The 19,741-nt window shown below is 41.8% G+C and overlaps 1 protein-coding gene across 1 annotated transcript in view; it reads left to right on the plus strand.

The window, feature by feature from the left end:
- The window catches only part of LOC136762815 (1-phosphatidylinositol phosphodiesterase), a 2,184-nt gene extending 1,834 nt beyond the window's left edge, over positions 1–350 (plus strand). The window contains exon 3 of the mRNA XM_066716354.1: positions 1–350. This exon is cut by the window's left edge and continues 749 nt beyond it. Coding sequence (XP_066572451.1) covers positions 1–122 — 122 coding nt within the window. The 3' untranslated portion in view covers positions 123–350.
- The last annotated feature ends 19,391 nt before the right edge of the window (positions 351–19,741 follow it).

The following is a 19,741-nucleotide window of genomic DNA, read 5'->3' on the forward strand; positions in this document are numbered from 1 at the left end:
AACATCTGGATAAAATACCTAGTGAAGAACACAAGTGTGTGGGAGTGATTGCCATGGACTTTCCTGGAGAAGAGCTTATTAGCAGAATCATTAATTTAAACTTTATAGGAAACCAAAACTAAAATTCTGACTGGCTCAATGAAACAGTCTGAGCTGTAATTAATCTGAAACTACTTTGCTTTAATATGATGTTATAAGATTGTTGGTTAAACTTTCTAAAATGAAATACATATAAAAACAAAGAGGTTTGTGCTGCATTATTCTGTTAAATAAATGTTTTCTTACATTGATGTAGTTTAAGAAACATGGTACCTATTAAATACTTTCTGGAAATAAAGATATTTACTGCAGTTATTGCCCATTTATTGGAAACTTTTAAATATATTCAAACTATAAACTTTACTAATTCATGAATCAGTCCAGAACTCTTAATAAACTGAAATTGTTGTTAGAGCAGAGAAAAGAGAATATAGCTAGTCATATAGAGCAGGTACACAGAATTTGACATTTTTTCTTCCATTAAAGTCTATGTTTTTTTTGTAATGTTATGTTGAAATACCACTCAATTTGAAACTTGTAGAAGTTGTTAGGTGAAAATACCATAAGAAATTAAGAATTTGTGCATTTTAAAAACACAAGTTTATGTGGAAACGTTTAGAGAAAATTGGTACTGCAAAACACTCACAAAAGGGCCATTTCTCCATTACAAGGACCAGAAACATGGGGCCACTAAAATGAATGTATACAAACTACCAAATCAGTTTCTGCATTGTTGATCATATACTGCAAATCTGCCACCTTTTTTCCAAGATAAATAATAGCATAATACAAGCAGTCATCTTGTCACATACACAGGCTTTTGCATTGAGGAAACACTTTTCATAACGTCAGTAAGCCGGAATCCAGCTATGGTTGCATATTGCGCACAATCTGCACAGATACTGAGAAGTAATTGGCTAATAGGCAGCACTGTGGAGTAGTGATTAGAGGTCTGGACTCAAAACTGGAAGGTTGTGGGTTTAAATCCCGGGTGGGGCAGTGCTGTTATACCCTTGAGTAGGTACTTCATTGGATAAGAGCGTCTGCTAAATGACAAATAATCTAATGTAAATTGTGTATGTTTGCACAGAACTTGGTGGTACCGGAAAGAACATGTTGGTGAAATGTAATGTATGCTCAAATATACACACTCTAAAACACATACACTGCACACATATTTTAGTTAATGTTGACCAAATTATTATTATTATTTTTGTCATTTAGCTGATGCTCTTATCTTATCTTACATTTGTACCCATTTATACAGCTGGACATTTTACTGGAGCAATCTAAGTGAAGTACCTGCTCAAGGGTACAACAGCACTGCCTGACCCGGGATTTGAACCCACACAAGTCAATGTTTTTTATACACAGAAAACAAAGATCCAGGGGCCTCATGTACAAAGACTTGTGTTGAATTCATACTAAAACATTGCGTACGGACAAAGCTGTAAATGTGTGTACACACACACAAAAAAAAAAAAAAAAAAAAAAGTATGAATCTCTGCGTACGCAGGATCCCACGCATATTCTCTTTGTACATCCCAATTAACGTGAAATTGAGCGCACATGCACGAGCACAACACCCCACCCTGTCTCCTCCCTTAATTAAATAAGTTGTAATATGGCACTGTGACAAAAACAAGCAGCAAGAAAATGGCAAAAGCCAGCAACAAGAAACGAAACTGTACGGAAAGTGAATTGGAGGTGCTATTATCGGAGGTAGAAACTAGAAAAAATATTTTATTTAGAACTTTGTCCTCCGGAATTAATAACAAAAGGAAAAAAATAGTGGGAGAGTGTGGCTGACCCCGTCAATGTGGTGGGATCTGAAAATCGCACTGTAAATGACCTTAAAAATAAATGGTCTGTGAAGACTCTGTATAGGATGTTGAAGAAAGTGTTTTGTGATAATTATATAATGTTTTATATCAATACTAGCATTAGAAATAGTTTTGTATATAGACTGAGCAGAATAGATTTAGCAGCACAAGTAAAGGGTCAACAAGGTCGATTTGTTAGAAACTCCTGTCAGTAATGAAATATTACACAGTGCCGAAATAGCCTACAGATGTCTGCTGTGAATTTGGTTATGACTTAATCATTTCTCCAGATAGGGAGGAGTTGTTTCTGTTACTGAGCGATTGACACTAGGTAAATGACGACCGTGGGATCGCATCTTCCTAGTGCACATCAAAGACGGACATCTGCTTTGGATCCATCACCTCTTCACGGGAGGACAGATCGTAAACGGACCCGGACCTGTATCTTCTGATTGGATGAACGGCCATAAGATGTTACGTCACTTTGCTATAAAGTTGTACTCATGTCTGTAAGCATTAAGTCTCACTGAAGGAATCATTCCTGACGCGGCGCTTCCGAGCGGCCCGATTAAAGTTCTGTTCGCTTTGTCTCCGCGACTCTGCACTTATTTCAGACTCGGTTCTCCAGTCTGATATAAAATACTATTTTTATTGAATTTAGTATTTTTCATTTTACATGAATAAAAACAATTCAAATTTTTTAATACTCATGATTAAAATCTTTAAAAAATCAATCCTTAAAATCACTTAAAAAAATTTAAAATCTTTGTGATTTTTAACAAACAATAAAACAATTAACTTCAAAATAAACGTGCCCAAAACAACAAAACAAACGTGATAAAAGCAAAAACTGCTCACCAACATAAAAGTCAAATACATTGAAAATAACTGAAAATGCATTGGACAAAATAAAGAAACAATTAAAAAAGTAAAAATAAAAAACAAACAAAAAAGGTCCAATGCATTTAAAATTAAATCCAAAACGGTCAATGTATTTGACAAAAGAATATAACAAAACTAAACCAAAAAACCCTAAACAATGTGGTTTAAAAGCAACTAAATCTTTAAAAACAATTAAGATTCATTTTTAAAATCATTTTTTAAAAACAATCATCCATAAAATCTTTAAAAGATCTTGGACTCGGGCTCCAGCAGGGGGAACTGACCGTCCCCAGAGGTGGGTCCCATCATGGGATCCTGAGCTCCCCCAGATCTTGTATGTGCCAGTTCTTATAGGCTTCCTCCTTGCCCCTCTGATGGACCTCCAGATTGACATAGTCTCTTACGAACACCATGCCCCTCCGCGCGATGACGATCGGGTCCAGCTCCTGCTTGTTGAACAGACAGATGTTCCGTCCCTCCCACAGTGCCTGCTTCACTGCGCAGACGACACGCCACCAGCACCTCAGGGTGGATGATGATATTCCCCTGGCCGGACCGTACAGGATCTGCTGGGCGGTCGCCCGCGCAGGAACGGCAAACCTGTGGAGGAACGGAGAAAACAGGAGCCAGACCCTGTGGGCGGAGGGGCACTCACTAAAGATGTGAGCCTCCGTCTCCTTCCCCAGGCAACCCTTATAGGGGCAGGTGTCATAAGGAGCTATGCCCCTTCTGTGCATGAACACTCGGGTGGGGAGACACCGACTCACAGCCATCCAGGAGACATCTTTCTGCGTATTCGTGAGGCAAACGTGCGTAGCGTTATCCCAGATAAACCGGCAGGTTTCGGGAGGGAAATCTTCTATCCGGCTGGTCTCCTGGGTAGATCTCATCTGGCTACAGATGGTCTTATAATCCCAGGAGGCCAGCACGACTTTATGGAGGCCTACTTCGAGCGCAAAGGCTCGGAGCACCCTGTAGAACGGCGGGGGATCCCACGAGTGCGGCCTGGTGTTATCCATGGCGCAGAGGCCGAATGGTCTCAGGCTGCTGGCAAAATAAAAGCGGTTCATAAAACTCACTTTCTTGCCAGCAGCCTGGATGTTCTTGACCACATAGGCCAGCCCCTGCGCCTTTATCAGCCGCACAACGTCCGGGACCCCCCTGCCTCCATCCAGGGTACCCTTCACCATCTGCACTCTTTTCAGCCTCTCCATTTTGCTCCCCCAGACAAACCGGAATATAATTCGGGTCACTAATTTTGCGATGACCTTGTCTGGGGGGAAGATCATTCCTACGTAGAGGAGTATCGGGAAGAGGATGGCCTTTACGACCAGCACCTTACCAGCCATCGTCAAGGTCCTTGTGCTCCAGCCGTGGATCTTCCTTTGGACCTTCGCTATGGCCTCCTCCCAGCTCCGGGTGCCCGTGTTGGTCCCGTCGATCGTGATCCCCAGAACCTTGATAGACGGCTTCACAGGGAACACGGTCGGCGGGCCCCGGCCGACAGGCCATGCCCTGGAGAGGTAGACCTCGCTCTTGGCCTTGTTGACAGCGGCCCCCGTCGCCCTGCAGAAGCCGTCCAGCAGTTCCTCGACCCTGGCCACGGACGGAGCGTCCGTGCAAACCACGGCCACGTCGTCCATATAGGCCAGGGCCTTCAGTTGCTCTCCGCCGGAACCCGGGAGATGGAAACCTGTCACCCGGACGTCCCGGCGGATCGCCTGCATGAACGGCTCCAAGCAGAGGACGTACAGCAGGGCCGACAGGGGACAACCCTGCTGGACCCCCGACCTGACCGGAAATGGTTCGGTCAGGTGGCGGTTCACAAGGACCCTGCTGCTTAGGCCGCTGTAGATGATCTTAACCCACTTCCTCAGGCCAAGAGCGAGACCCATCCTCTCCATGACGAGCTGCAGGTATTCGTGGCCCACTCTGTCGAAGGCTTTCTCCTGGTCCAAGCTGATTAGGACCAGGGGAAGCCCTCTCTCGTTCGAGTAGGCCACGACATCCCTGAGCAGCATGGCGTTGTCTTCCGCTGATCTCCCCCGGGCACCACAGACCTGGTCGGGACCCACGACTTGAGGGAGTGGCCGCTGCAGCCGGAGCGTCAGTGCTTTGGCCAGTATCTTGTAGTCGGTGCACAGGAGGCTGACTGGCCGCCAGTTCCTCAGATCTTTTTGGTCTCCCTTCTTGTGAAGAAGGGAGAGGATACTCTTCTTCATAGAAGGGGCCAATCTGCCCTCTCTGTACATTGACCCCAAGACCTGGGCCAGATCTTCTTTAAGCACCTCCCAAAAGATCTTATAGAACTCAGCAGGGATCCCGTCGGGACCTGGTGTCCTTCCAGAGTTAAGACTCTTTATCACCTGGGAGAGTTCAGTGGTGGTGATCTCTGGATCCTCCTCCTCCTCCTCGTCCCCCTCATTGCGGGACTCCAACAGGGACAGAAAGTGATGGATCAGATTTTGATCCACCACCTTCTGATCGTACAACTCCCTGTAGAAATCCCGCACCACTGTCTCAACAGCCTCTCTGCCCTCCACCTCTTGCCCCGAGGAGTCGATCATGGAGGACATTGCAGGCCGCCTCTCCTTCGTTTTCTTGAAGAAGAAGCGGCTGCATTTCTCATCGTCCTCCATGATGCGGACCCTGGAAAGGACCTTGATCTTCTCTTGCTCCTCCCGATAGAGGGCGGAGAGACTCAGTTTGACCCGGGCCACCTCCTCAGCTAGGTCGAAGCCTCTGAGCTGTAAAAGACTCAGGCGCTGGAGGCGGGCGTTTAGATGGGAATATCTCGCCCGCCTCTCACGAGCTTTCCGTTTCCCCAGCTGAATGAAGTAGCCCTTGGTTCTTTTCTTCACCATCTCCCACCACTCTATGGGAGAATCAAAAAGGTCCTTCAGGGTCCTCCACTCCTCGAGGCGTCTGCTAAAGGTCTTAATAACACGAGGGTCATCGAGCAGGGAGGTGTTGAGCTTCCAGACCCCAGGCCCCGACTCCCGTGTGCTCGGGATGAGCACCTCTGTCGTCAGGAGCCTGTGGTCTGAAAAGAAGACCGCTTCCGAAGACATGGCGGTCCTCTCCAGTGGCTTACTGAGGAGGACGAGATCTATCCTGGAGAAGGAGGAGCCAGAAGAACTCACCCAGGTGAACAAGGGGACCAGGTCCCGACCTGCGTCGCAGAGTTCAAAGTCCTCCACGAACGCGGCGAGGTCCCTGCTGGATCTATCGTTGCGGGGCTTACTCCGGTCTACATCCCTCAGAGCACAGTTGAAATCACCTGAAATGATAACTGGCAAGGTGCCGATCAGGAGCGGGCGTAGCTGAGGGAGAAAGAGGACTCTCTCTCTCTGGCTGGTGGGGGCATAGACATTGACCAGTCTGATATAAAGGTGGAAGTTAAGCGGGGAACTGCTGCGCACCGACAAAGTGTGGGCAGAACAGGCAGTGGGGTTGATGAACTTACTCGCTTTGAGCAGGGAGTGCCTCTATCATGGGTGTCCCTGTACTCTCTGGAATAGTATCTGATGCTGTGGGAGACTCGGATTTACTACAGGACTGCCACTAAGGTAACTCATTTCCAATTTGTTTGCTAAACTGTGGTACACATAGCTTACCAGCCTGCATTTAATTTTCAAATGCATGCAATGTAGCTGACTAAAAGTACACCAGAGGTTTTACGTATCCATTGCATTTATGGCAAATGCGTTTACCCATTAATAAGGAACAGACTCGAATCTCAATTAATATGTGCTTGTGTTTATTTTGATCTATATGGTGCAACAGCAGGAACGTCCACTGGCACGCACTCGGATTCCCCCCCCCTGAGCAGCCAGGGCCCATTGTGTCCGGCGTTTCCAGTGCTCCCCCCAGTGCTGAGGCCCGTCCGTCTGGTTGCGTCTTGATGCATGCTGTTCTGGAGTCACAACAGCAAATCATTATGGCCATCGGAGAAATTAACAGTCACCTGAAAACGCACTTACAGACATAAGCCACTCATTAAAGGAATTGGTCAATTTGTCTCTGATTACCATTTATATTGTTGCAATCACATGTTGACTGGCCTGAATGGCATGTTGGTTGGGCTGCACATACATTGGTCCTGGGTCGGGGTCATCTGGCGATGCCGCCACCTCACCAAGTAGTATGCCGTGCCTGTGCCCGACATTGTGCAGCACACCACAGGCCAGCACGATCCGGCACACCTTGTCAGGGCGGTATAACAGCATCCCCCCGGTCCTGTCGAGGCAGCGCCACCGACATTTCAGCTGCCCAATCGCCCGCTCTACAGCTGACCGAGGGCGAGAATGGGCATCATAGTAGCTGCGCTCTTGGTCAGTTTATGGGTTGGTGAGGGGGGTTAACAGCCACCTCTTTAGTGGATAACTGCGGCCTCCTGATGGACAGTTGAATAAACAGCAAAAACAATAATAAATATAGCTGCAAGCAGCAATGCAGGGGGCCAAGTACACATCTACACGGTACCATTCATTCTAACACATTATAATGTACTTCAAAACAGCTTTTTATGACACCTTATGCAATTTAAACATTGATGAAATTCGATTGGCTCATGGCAACCATCTCGTTTCATCAATCATATTGCCTTTAACAAATCTGATGGAGGATCTAGCCAAGGGCATGTGTATAAAATTCCACATCAATTATACCTGTGGTTTCAGAAAAGAAGGCGATTGAAAATTGTCCCAAATGTGTCACTTAAACTAAACTGGCCACCAGCCCATCTGACATATGGCTTCCATATTACATATCGCATCACTCTATACAGCTGTGAATCACTGTATGAAGAGTATTGTTTGTATAAGCTTTTGAAAATAACGGCAGAAAAAATATCATAATCATACTAATAAAATCTACTCGTTGCAGGCAACTATTGATGGTTCCAGGTGATTCCAGTCAAGAAATGTATGGCAACAGGCTCCTAATAATATAAATCAGATGAAGACAAATTTTGACAAAATCGGCAGTTTTCATGGTGAAGTTCCCCCTCTTGTGGTCAAATATGTTAAAGTTTTAAATTAATTATAATATTAATAGCTCTGTTATCATAATCAAAGAGTAAACACTTTAATCTACAAGTCTCGTTTTTGATATCTATCTAAAACTTGTAAAGCTTAGAACTGCTGCAGCTCACAGTTAACTTCCAAACCTCATTTAGTTGCTTACTGTGTTTCATTTTGTTGTCACATTGATTACTGATGTGCACGTTATATATAATTACAGCTTGTAATATATCTCCAATTATTAATATTAAACGCCTCAGTGAGTAGGTCCGTTTTTTCGAGTGTAGTTCGCACAGTAAATATCTTATGTTCACCCTTTCAATTGTACTATGTAGAGACAGAAATTGTGCACAGTTGAGTATATAATATGTCACCATAAGATACGATTTCACTGAGAGAGAAGAGGACCAAGTCGTGCCCCCGTGTTGCATCGTTATCTATATAAACAGGAAGTGATGCGGATCCAGCCGAGCTCAGATTCAAATGACTTTCAACTGAAAGCAATAATCCACCGCTACAGATTCGGTAAGGTCATTGCTCTTGTACCCCTGTGCATGTTCATGTGTGTATTTTAATACCTTAATTACAGTGTGTTGAGAAACATATTTAAGAGTATTTGTTACTTTCACTTTCGGTTTCTCACTCGTTTTCCTTCACGATCTCTACAGCTGAAACAACCCTCACTACAAACACATCTCAGTTTACACTATTTGTATTTGCATGCAGAAGTGTCTCTGTGTTTAAAACAATAGTTTCCACTCTAATACTGTTGCAAGTGACTGATACTGCTTTGTTGTTACGATGTACATGCCCAAGATGGCGGCTTTGTTTAATTTGTTCTCTGTCCTGTTTGTGGTATATGCTGCTACTAGTGGTGACAGTGTGTCATTGCAGGCTTAAAATTGAACAAAATTTACAGTAAGTCAAAATCTTTTGTTCATTACTGCCATGTTTTTTTTTATGTAGGAACTTTTAATTAACATATGTATAGAACACAGTCCAAAGATACTGTATACCAAAGCACCCATAACCCAGTTTAAGGGTTTATGAGAAATCGAGGCTGAAGTGTTTTCAGCATAATCCAAAATGGTTGCCATACCGTGTGACTTATACATTTTTGGAAATCGCCAAATCAAGTACTAACATAAGCACAGTATGTACTGTAAGTCTCATATCCCAACTGTTTACCGTTCCTGAGAAAATGATGTTTGAAAACTGACATTTTTTGTTTGGACTACAATTAAGATGGCTGCCAAACCGTGTTACATGATGCCACCATTTTGTGGTCAAGTGACCATGCCATAGACTCCTACATCCATGCCAAGTTTGGTGACATTTTAGACATCGTTTCAAAAGTAATAGGCATTTGAACATATTCTGGTGGAAGAGAAGAAAAAATAAGTATAATAATAATAATAATAATAATGGCCATTGACCACCATATTGCTCATGGGATCAATCCTGTCAAGTATTAAACAGTCCAATACATTCTAACATAGCTCCATACTGCACCATATGCATTTATTTCGAACTTGACCATTTGAAATTTGATTGGCTCATGGCGGCCATCTTTTTTCTTCAATCAACTTGCCTTGAATAACTCTGATAGAGGATAGCCAAGGTCATGTGTAGAAAATTTCGTATCAATCGGACCAACCGTTTCGGAGAAGAAGGTCTTTGAAAATTCTTGGCCAATCCAATATGGCTGCCAAACCATGTGACTTATTGACTTGTCTTGAACAAATCTTAATATAGGCCATAACATAACATCACACGCCAGGTTTCACATCTGTCCCTTCTGCGGTTTCGGAGAAGAAGATTTTTGTAGATTTTCCAAAATGTGTCACTTAAGCCACTATGGCCACCAGACCATGTGATATATGGCCTCCATATTGCATATGGCATAGCACTACATAGCCATCTATCACTGTATGAAGTTTCATGAGTTTTCGTAGAGCGGTTTGGGTTTCATAGGCTTTTGAAAAAAACGGCTGAAAAATAATAATAATAACTAGAAGTTGCATGCAACTTTTAAGGCTTCCATGTTGTATCAGTAGGTTTGAGATTTTAGCAGGCATTTGTAGTTTAAATGTATGTGTTATGAAATGTGTTATTTTCAATTTCAATCCAATGTAGTATACATTTGCGGTTTTCTTTTTTTGTTATTTGAAGTATATATTCAAAGTCAGTGGACTTTAGTATCAATTTCTTCATTGCTTGCTTCAGTTATATGAGGTAGAATTGTATTTTTCACTTAATTCTAACATATAATTGCAGATTTCATTATTGTGTCATTAAAGATGCAGAATGCAAGTCCCAAGTTTGACCACATGATGGAGGTAGAGGTCTACATAAGGAATGTCATGATGTGACTGATGTGTGAAGCCTTCATTTTTGGTTGGTGTACAGCAGCCAGGTTTTGTGTCCTATCAACTTGGCTTCATCAACTAGTTTAATCACTGACAATTTACGTATATTAGGCTATAGTTCTGAATAAATTTGCTGTCATAAGTGACATATTGTAACACAATATGCTGAGTTTCAGAAATTTGCTGATAGGTTTTTCTGGGATCAATTTCATGTGTTTATCAATACGCATATTTTGCATATGCGCATAATCATTTTCTTATGGCTGTAATGTTGTTGCACACAGTCACTTGTCTTTTGCAGACATGATAGATAGCAGTGTTTATGTAATACATGCAAAGTTTCAGGGCACTGGGCTTTAGAGTTCCGGAGCAGGAGCTATTTTCATTTTCACACACGGACACATGTTAAATCCAACATTGCGGCTTAACCATGTACCTCACAAACTTATTTTTTATCTTCAATGCACAGACATAGACATAGGTGCTGAATTTTATGTGCGTGCTGCATTCCAGTGTAGAGGTAATGTGATACTTGTCTGTAGCGACGCATACGTTTTATTTCATGGGCCCACAGCAGCCATGTTTTTCACTGGGGAAACTCGCTTTTAACAACCTTGGTAGTACTCTGTACTAGTGTCATGCATACCAATTTGTGGCACAGTGGGTATAAGTGGCATGGATTACAAGGCACCAAAGCTGGAATCAGAGAATGCTACATGGCGGACAAAGCGTGCACCTGGGGAACTTCTGATGAACAAGCGTAATAGTGTGGCATAAGGTATGCATGTGTGTGAAGTGGCATATGCATGTGTCCGTTGGTTTTGGAGAAGAAGATTTCTGTTGCATTTCACAATTTAGACTCCTATCACAATATTTAGCAACACCATGATACTAGTATGTGCAGTTTTCACTGCATTTGTAAGTATAAGTGGTGTCTACAACACTTGTGAGTTTTGTGAGTTTTCATGCATGTATAAGCGTTTTATGGACATTTGAAAGTTTCAAGTTTTCTGCATTGAAGATACAGGAAGCAATTTCAAAGTTTGTCCTCATGATGGGGGTAGAGGTCTACATAACGAATGTCAGTATATGGTTGATGCTGTCATTTTCATTGGTGTATAGCAGTTATGTTTTTTGTCCAATCAACTTGGCTTTTTCAACTTTGACAGATGTTTGTACTAGTGTTAATCACTGAAAATTTAAGCACCTTAGGATTCACTGTTCTGTAGATATTCACTACTGCATGTGACATGGCCTTCAGCATCAGTACCAGTGTGCCATGTCACTGTTGGTGACAAAACTCACCACAATCAAGCATAACATTGTAATTTATTATTGTGCCAAGTTTGGTGAGTTTTTGAATATGGCTCATGTTTTTTTTGGGGTCAAAGTTCATGCTTTTATAAATACACGTATTTTGCATACGTGCTCAGTCATTTGCTTGTGGCTGCCATGTTTTTGCACATTTGATAGATTGCAGTATATATGTAATACTTGCACAGTTTCAGGGTGCTGAGCTTTATCATTCTGGAGTAGTAGCCATTTTCATATTTGCACGTGAATTCATGTTAAATCCAACATTACGACTAAACCGTGTACCCCACAAACTTCATTCTCTGGTTTTCTCTTCATGGCAGAGGCATACACACATGTGCAGAGTTTCATGTATGTACTGCATTCCAGTGTCAAGGAAATGTGTAACTTGTCTGAAGCGACGCATACGTTTTTTTTCATTGGCCCACAGCACCCATGTTTTTTACTGGGGCAACTCGCCTTTAACAACCTTGGTAGTACTGTCATGCATACCAATTTGTGGCACAGTGGGAATAAGTGTCTTGGAGTAGAAGGCACCAAAGCTTGAATCAGATAACGCAGCCTAGCGGACGAAGCGTGAGACCGAGCAACTTCTGATGTAGCATTAGAAGTTTTGGTGTAAGGAAAAAAATAAAAATAATAATAATAAAAATCCTAACAAAAACAATAGGCTTCCAGCACTTTGTGCATGGAAGCCTAATAAAAATCCTAACAATTACAATAGGGTTCCAGCAACTTCATTGCTTGGCCCCCTAATAAAATTAAATAGAACCATAACTTTAAATGCATCACTCACCAAGAAGCCACCCATTGCGCACCCTGCCAGCTTGGAGCCTCATCCCAACCATGCTGTTGTAAGGATGTATGAATCATGGCTTGACCCAGGCCACCTATCTACAATATTTGTTAGGCACATTTGTGCATCACATATTATCTGCACATTTATGGAATAGAAATGTTTTGGATTCACATATGCAAATTCTTCTTCAGATGACACCTTTATAGCAATGTGTGTGCAGTCGATCACTCGGATTACATTAGGTAAACCGGCTATCGCTGCAAATTGCGCTTTAATGTTTGGCTGGTCAACTGCATTGTATGGGAACCTTATATACCTGGTAGACATGCGGATGATCCCGTCCCATACAGCTGGCATTGCTCAAAGACGACTGGCTTATTCCTGAGCGGCCAGTTCCCTTTGGAAAGAGCCAGTTGCCAGGAAACCAAGAGTTGTCAGCCCCTGCAGGGAAGCGGGTACTGTGCAGCTCCTCGCTGTCTCTCTATGCCAATTCGGACCCAACTTAGCACAGAGCTCCAAGAGGATAGCCCTTGGAAATCTGAAATGGCTGGTAAGCCAGTCAGAATCGTGGGCTATTAAATCGTGGGCTTGATTGTGGTGAGTTTTGTCACCAACGGTGAAATGGCGCACTGGTACCGATGCTGAAGGCCATGTGGTCCCAAAAAACTCGTTCTTCTCTGATTCTGCCATTAGCAAAGTCCTCTAATAAGGCCAACGCTGCCATTGCCATAGACTAAGGGTTGTATCAATCTGCACGTGCTTTTATATGTTCTTACTTAATTGCATAATTGATAGAATATTCTCGTAAGGCTCGTGTTACAATAGTATTTTAATTATTTTATGAATTGCAAATTAATAGCAATGCTTCTCACAGGTGGTAGTGCGATAGACTTGTACAACAATTCATAGTGTAATGTTTGCAACTTCACTTCATTGCCTGTAAGAGTTGCCAATGGGCAAAAACCATGAGAAATGTACGTAAGCCAGACATGAAGTTGGCGTGGAGGAACGCACATTCTTGCGTTCATTTCACTGTTAATAAATCCGACCGTGAGCATGAAAGTTGGCGTACGCAAAGTTTTTGTGCGTATGCAGCGTTGATACATGAGGCCACAGAGCTCCTGTAAGACTGAACATTTTATACACCATGTTGAACTAACCAATGATGATAGTAATTGTCACGGTCACAGGGACCGCAGGGCACAGGAACTGGGGGACCCAAGTGCAGTACTTGTAGAGTTGGCAGATAAGGGCTAGGCAAGGTTACAGGCAGAGAGCGAGAGAGACTAGGCTTAGGATCGCTGGCAGAGATGACAAAACTTCACCCCAACTGAGGGAAGTGAGGACAAGAAAAAAAGACAACAAGAAACTAGGTAGGGAGGTGCAGGGCGAATGGGAACAGAGGGTGGAAGCAAGAGTGCACAAGGGTGTAAGGAATGTTAATGGGATGATTGAAAGCTGGGAGAAGTAAAGGAAATGTAGGGAAATGGCTGCCTCTATTGGGGATAGAGGGTGAGTGCTAGGGAGCCATGACAGTAATCAAGCAGTTTTGTGATGTAAAATGCAATTGGGAGCCAGGAGAAGCCAGTATCAAATATATTTTCACAACTGGACTTTAGGAATGTTTTGAATCATGTAAGCACTCAGACATGAATGATGCTTCTGCAAGTCACTCATATCAATACATTGATTATCAAAGCCTTGTAATTTGGGTGTCATGATTTCATCACGTAGCTCTTATGCCTTTCCCCCACTGAGAGATTCTTCTCTCCCTTCTTGTCACGTGTCTTTCCACATACAGAGCTTTGCTTCTTACAATGAAACTCATGTTCTGTTGAAGACCTCCTCACAACATATGAGTAAGTGCTAAGTGTTAACTCACTTTCCCTATTTTTTGTAAGCTTGCAATGTTTTTCTATTTGTGTAAACAGTCCTACACTTTGCATGGCACAGAGGAAGTCTAGACAGGAATTCACCTTTTGAAATTATTTCATCATTAATTCAAATTGAGACATCGCAGGGTGTCCTCTCTGTTACCTGCTGCAGTGAACCAACGTCTATGGCAAGCTGACAAATGAGACATTGTTTGTAATCTGTGTCTAGCCTTGGTCTCTTTCTACAGACTGAACATGCTGCGTCCATCTTGCCACTACATCCAGAGTAAAGAAAGACAAATAAAAACAGGATCTTTAGTTTGTAAAATGGTGGTACACCACTGCAGTGTGCTATGCTACTGCATACCTGATACCATTGACAGCATACGTCAGTACACTTGTTTCATATATCTGGTGAAAACCCTGTTATTAGGATAGTTGTTATCTCTTATATAAAATTCTAATTGAGACATTTATTAAAATAGTAATATGTAATATACCTCTCCTAAAGCAGAGCAAATATTGATAAGATAAAATGCTGGCACTGGGGCCGATCAGCTGATCATTCTGTCTGTTGTGTAAATCAAGTACAAATCAGTCCAAACTGACTGTAAATATTGGTCTCACTTAATAAACCCACATAATAATACAAATAATTGTCCTGATCATGATGTTCTCAATACGTGCTTATGGATCTGGATTCAGAGCACAATGTCATATACAGAGTGAAGCGTTTTCCAGATAATCTAACATAATACAATTAATAATATTTTCTTTCATTAAATCACTGTCATATTAATACACTGGCTAAAAACTTGAAGACAAACCCGTGAGATATTAATTCATGTATAATTCAGTATATTTATAATTGTCCTAGATTAATCTTTACACATCATATACTTGCATTTAAATTGTGAAATACCTTTGATTTGAGATGAATGTGTATGTCTGTGCGAAGCTTGGCAGTCAGCTGGGAGAGACAGGAGACGACACTGGGGAAAGGAAAACAAAGATAAATTAAGCCTGTGGAAGCCTGTAATTATGTCAAATAAAAACACACTGGAAAATGATATATTGCAAAATTGTAGGTGGACCCCCGACTAATTAGGGGGAACTGCAAGCCAATTTTTCGTAACTTAATTCTGTTAGCTGTATATAGCTCTGGAAAAAATTAAGAGACCACTGCAATTTGCATTTAAATCAGCATCTCTACATGTATGGCAGCCATTCCATCCCAGGGTCTGTTGAGTTCCAACACAGGCACGCCTCAATCTACTGATTGAGCCACTGATTAGGTGATCACCCGAAGCAAATCATATTTAATGAGGAAAAGTATAAAAACCACTGCTGTGATCATCACTGTCCTCTTGCAATAGGACCAGCTGGATGGCAGGAACAGTGCTAGTAGGACCTCAAAAGTAATTGGAATCAAAAATAACTATTGACCATGCCAAAAGAGTTGAAAAGGAAAGTTTTGAGTGAGGAAAAGAAGGGTTCAGTTCTGGCTTTACTGGCAGAGGGATACAGTGAGCGTCGGGTTGCTTCCATCCTTAAAATATCAAAGTTGGTTCATAAGAACAAGGTCAAGCTGCAGACATTGGGGACAACAAAGCTACACAGCAGCAGAGGGCGAAAATGACTCTCATCTGATGGTTAGACGGAGACCTGGAGATTAATACAAGCCACAGTGTCTCGCAACAGTTGACCTACAAAAAGAATGGCAAAGGGCAGCTGGGGTGAAGTGCAGGGTGAGGACGGTTCGAAACGGCTCCTAGGGTCAGGGCTGAAGACGTGCAAAGCTAGAAAAAAGCCCTTCATCAATGAGAGGCAAAGAAGAGCCAGGCTGAGGTCTGCAAAAGACCATAAGGATTGGACTGTAGAGGACTGGAGTAAGGTCATCTTCTCTGATGAGACCAAGTTTCAGCTTTGGCCAACACCCGGTCATCTAATGGTTAGACAGAGACCTGGAGAGGCCTACAAGCCACAGTGTCTCGCACCCACTGTGAAAGTTGGTGGAGGATCGGTGATGATCTGGGGGTGCTTCAGCAAGGCTGGAATCGGGCAGATTTGTCTTTGTGAAGGACACATGAATCAAGTCCTGTACAAGGTTGACCTGGAAGAAAATTTGGTTCCTTCTGCTTTGACAATGTTCCCCAACATTGGATTGTTTTCCAGCAGGACAATGCTCCATGCCACCCAGCCAGGTCAATCAAGGTGTGGATGGAGGACCACCACATCAAGACCCTGTCATGGCCAGTCCAATCTCCAGACCTGAACCCCATTGAAAAACTCTGGAATGTGATCAAGAGGAAGATGGATGGTCACAAGCCAGCAAACAAAGCGGAGCTGCTTGAATTTGTGCGCCAGGAGTGGCATGAAGTCACCCAACATCAATGTGAAAAACTGGTGGAGAGCATGCCAAGACACATGACAGCTGTGATTGAAAATCAGGATTATTCCACCAAATATTGATTTCTGAAGTTACAACATTATTACTGTGTTTAAAAATGAATATGAACTTATCTTCTTCGCATTGTTTGAGGTCTGACAACACTGCATCTTTTTTGTTATTTTGACCAGTTGTCATTTTCTGCCAATAAACGCTCTAAATGACAATATTTGTATTTGGAATTTGGGAGAAATGTTGTTAGTAGTTTATAGAATAAAACAAAAATGTTAATTTTACCCAAACACATACCTATACATAGTAAAACCAGAGAAACTGATAGTTTTGCAGTGGTCTCTTATTTTTTTCCAGAGCCGTAGATTATAATTGCATACCACTATGCGTCTGACCCAGGATATGTTCCATTTTAAAGACATTCACAATTATGTTCGAATGTCGGCTCACTTTTTTTCTGTATGCGCAGCGCCCTTCTGGGTTTCAAAACAAGCTTGTGCACTTGCAGCCCAGACTGCCTTCAGACTAGCCTGGTGACTACAAGGCAAAAGGTATTAAAAATGTGTTTGGATAAACTGATATGCTGAATTAAGTGAATTATATATTATTAATATTGTATATAATCTGTATTATACATAGGCTTTCAGACCATGTCAGGTTTTAACCTTTTATGGGAAATTACTGCTTGACAATTTACATTTTAGCTGGTATTATGTTTGTGATTTTCTGTCTCTGTTATTGTGCGTTTGCTGAAAAGTCTAAATAAAACGCCAGAAGGCACCTTTTCTGATGTGCTCCCTGTTTTATTTGTCTTCCTTTTATAAACGAATCTGTCACAATGTGTATGAACTCACTGCACTGAATACACAGTGTTACTGGACACTCACTGCCGCAGAGTAAATCGTCCCATTTTGAACAGGACAAATAGTTTACAACATAATAAACTAAATAACACTTTGTCCGCTAATCGCAATGTACAACAGACCAGGGTGTGTGTTTTATCAGTACGAAGTTTGTAAGGGTGTGTGAGTTTTGATCTGACTCAAATTGTTTTGTTAGTCAATTGTTAATTCTGCTTTTATCCCACTGAACGTGATCAGGAAATGTGTCGATGGGTCTGAGATCCGTGCCCATGTTGACAGCACACTGACTGGCACGCTGGCCATCTTTTGTGAAGGGGAATAATTTTAAGTCTTGATTATCTTTGGCTTTTTGGCTGCATCCACTGTGTTGTGTACAACCAAACGCTATTGGGACACAATAGGTCTGGAGGAGCTGCAAGAACCAGACGATGACCGCCGCTATCCCTAGTACAGCTGTCAAGTGTCAGACAGACACTTTAAATATATCTTCATATATTAAGATTAACAAAAATTGGGGTGCAGTTCCCCTTTAAGTGTCACTGAGCTTCTATGTCTTTGTGCTGAATTCAAAATGGTTCAAACTGTATTTTCCAAATCAAGATGACTTGATACATTGGAATGTATTTTAACAGCTTCCCAGAAAACCATTTACTAACCCATATAAAGAACATTTATATTTTCAATATATTGTCAATGTATGCATGTGATGTGTTTTTATCTGTTACCTATATAAAGCACATATCCATGTATTTACATTAATATATTCCTAATGTGCTACAAACATATTGAGGAATATACGTTTAAAAATGTTATACACCTTTATATACAAGAAATGTTGATTCCAAATAAAATCTATGAAAACAAGAAAATGACAAGATTGTTATTAAGAAAATAATAGTATCAGTTTAGCATCAGTACTGTAATGTTGCCTAAACCCTTTGACCAAATGACTCCCTTCAAGGCCCAGATAACGCTTTTAAAATAGTCTATCATGCTTAAGAAATTAAGAATTATACTGTATGATGATTCTGAAAATGAGTGTATTTTGTTCCAATTAAACAGGCTGATTCATTTCTGAAACCCCCAGGTGAATTCTCCTAACTGAATCTGAGACGCACAGTTGTAGTAGACTTGGCATGGAATTACCCATTTCTCATGTCCATCATATTACCAAAAAAAACAAACGTGGAACGAGACGGTGGAAGCATTGTACTGGCGATGCAAGCATGGGTCTTTGAGTCGACAATGGATTCAGAATGCTGACTGATGTATTTGCTGATGATGGTGAAGAGAGAAGCTTCAAAGAAGAAAAATGTCTTGAAATCCAAGATCATAGAAAGCAAATGGTTGATTGTAAGTTACTTCCTTACCTTGATATCTTTATTTCACTCATGTAGATGACATGTGTGATTTATCAGAGCTGATCATACTCAATCAAGAATCACAATATACATTATTAATGTGTGCTTTCTTATAGTTTTGCAAACCACTGTTACTTTTGTTTTCAATATTAGGTCTACAACCCTAATTCCAAAAAAGTTGGGACAGTATGGAAAATGCAAATAAAAACAAAGAGGAGTGATTTATAAATGTACTTTGACTTGTATTTAAACAAAAAACGTATAAAGACAATGTATTTGATGTTTTACCTAATCAACTGCATAGTTTTTTGAAGGTAAACGTTTATTTTGAAATTGATGCATGCCACATGTTCCAAAAAAGTTGGCACGGGCAATTTAGGACTAATAGCGATGTGACAAGTTGAAATAAGAAGGTGATGTGAAACAGGTGAGGCAATCGTATAATTATAGTATATACGGAGCCTCCAAAAAAGGCCTAGTCGTTCAAGAGCAAGGATGGGTCGAGGCTCCCCAATCTGCCAACACATGGGTCAGTGAATAATCCAACACTTTGAGAACATCATTCCCTAAATCGGTAGGATTTCGGGCATTTCACCTTCTAAAGTGCACAATATAATATAAAAGATTGAAGGAATCCGGTCAAATCTCGGAGCGTAAAGGGCAAGAAAACCACTTCTGAATGCGTGTGATCTCCGATCCCTCAGACGTCACTGTCTTAAAAACCGTCATGAGTCCCGACATGGGCTCGGGAATACTTTGGTAAACCTTTACCAGTCAACACCAGAACCAGTCAACTGTCCAGAAGCGCCGCCGACTTCTCTGGGCTCGGTCTCGTCTGAGATGGACAGCAGCACAGTGGAATCGTGTTTTTTGGTTCGACGAGTCAACATTTAAAATAGTTTTTGAACAAAACAGCCGTGTTCTCCGGGCCAAAGAGGAAAAGGACCATCCAAGCTGTTATCAGCGTCAGGTCTATAAGCCCGCGTCTGTCA

The sequence above is a fragment of the Amia ocellicauda genome, chromosome 11 (genome assembly GCF_036373705.1).
Source record: "Amia ocellicauda isolate fAmiCal2 chromosome 11, fAmiCal2.hap1, whole genome shotgun sequence".
NCBI classification, from domain to species: Eukaryota; Metazoa; Chordata; class Actinopteri; order Amiiformes; family Amiidae; genus Amia; species Amia ocellicauda.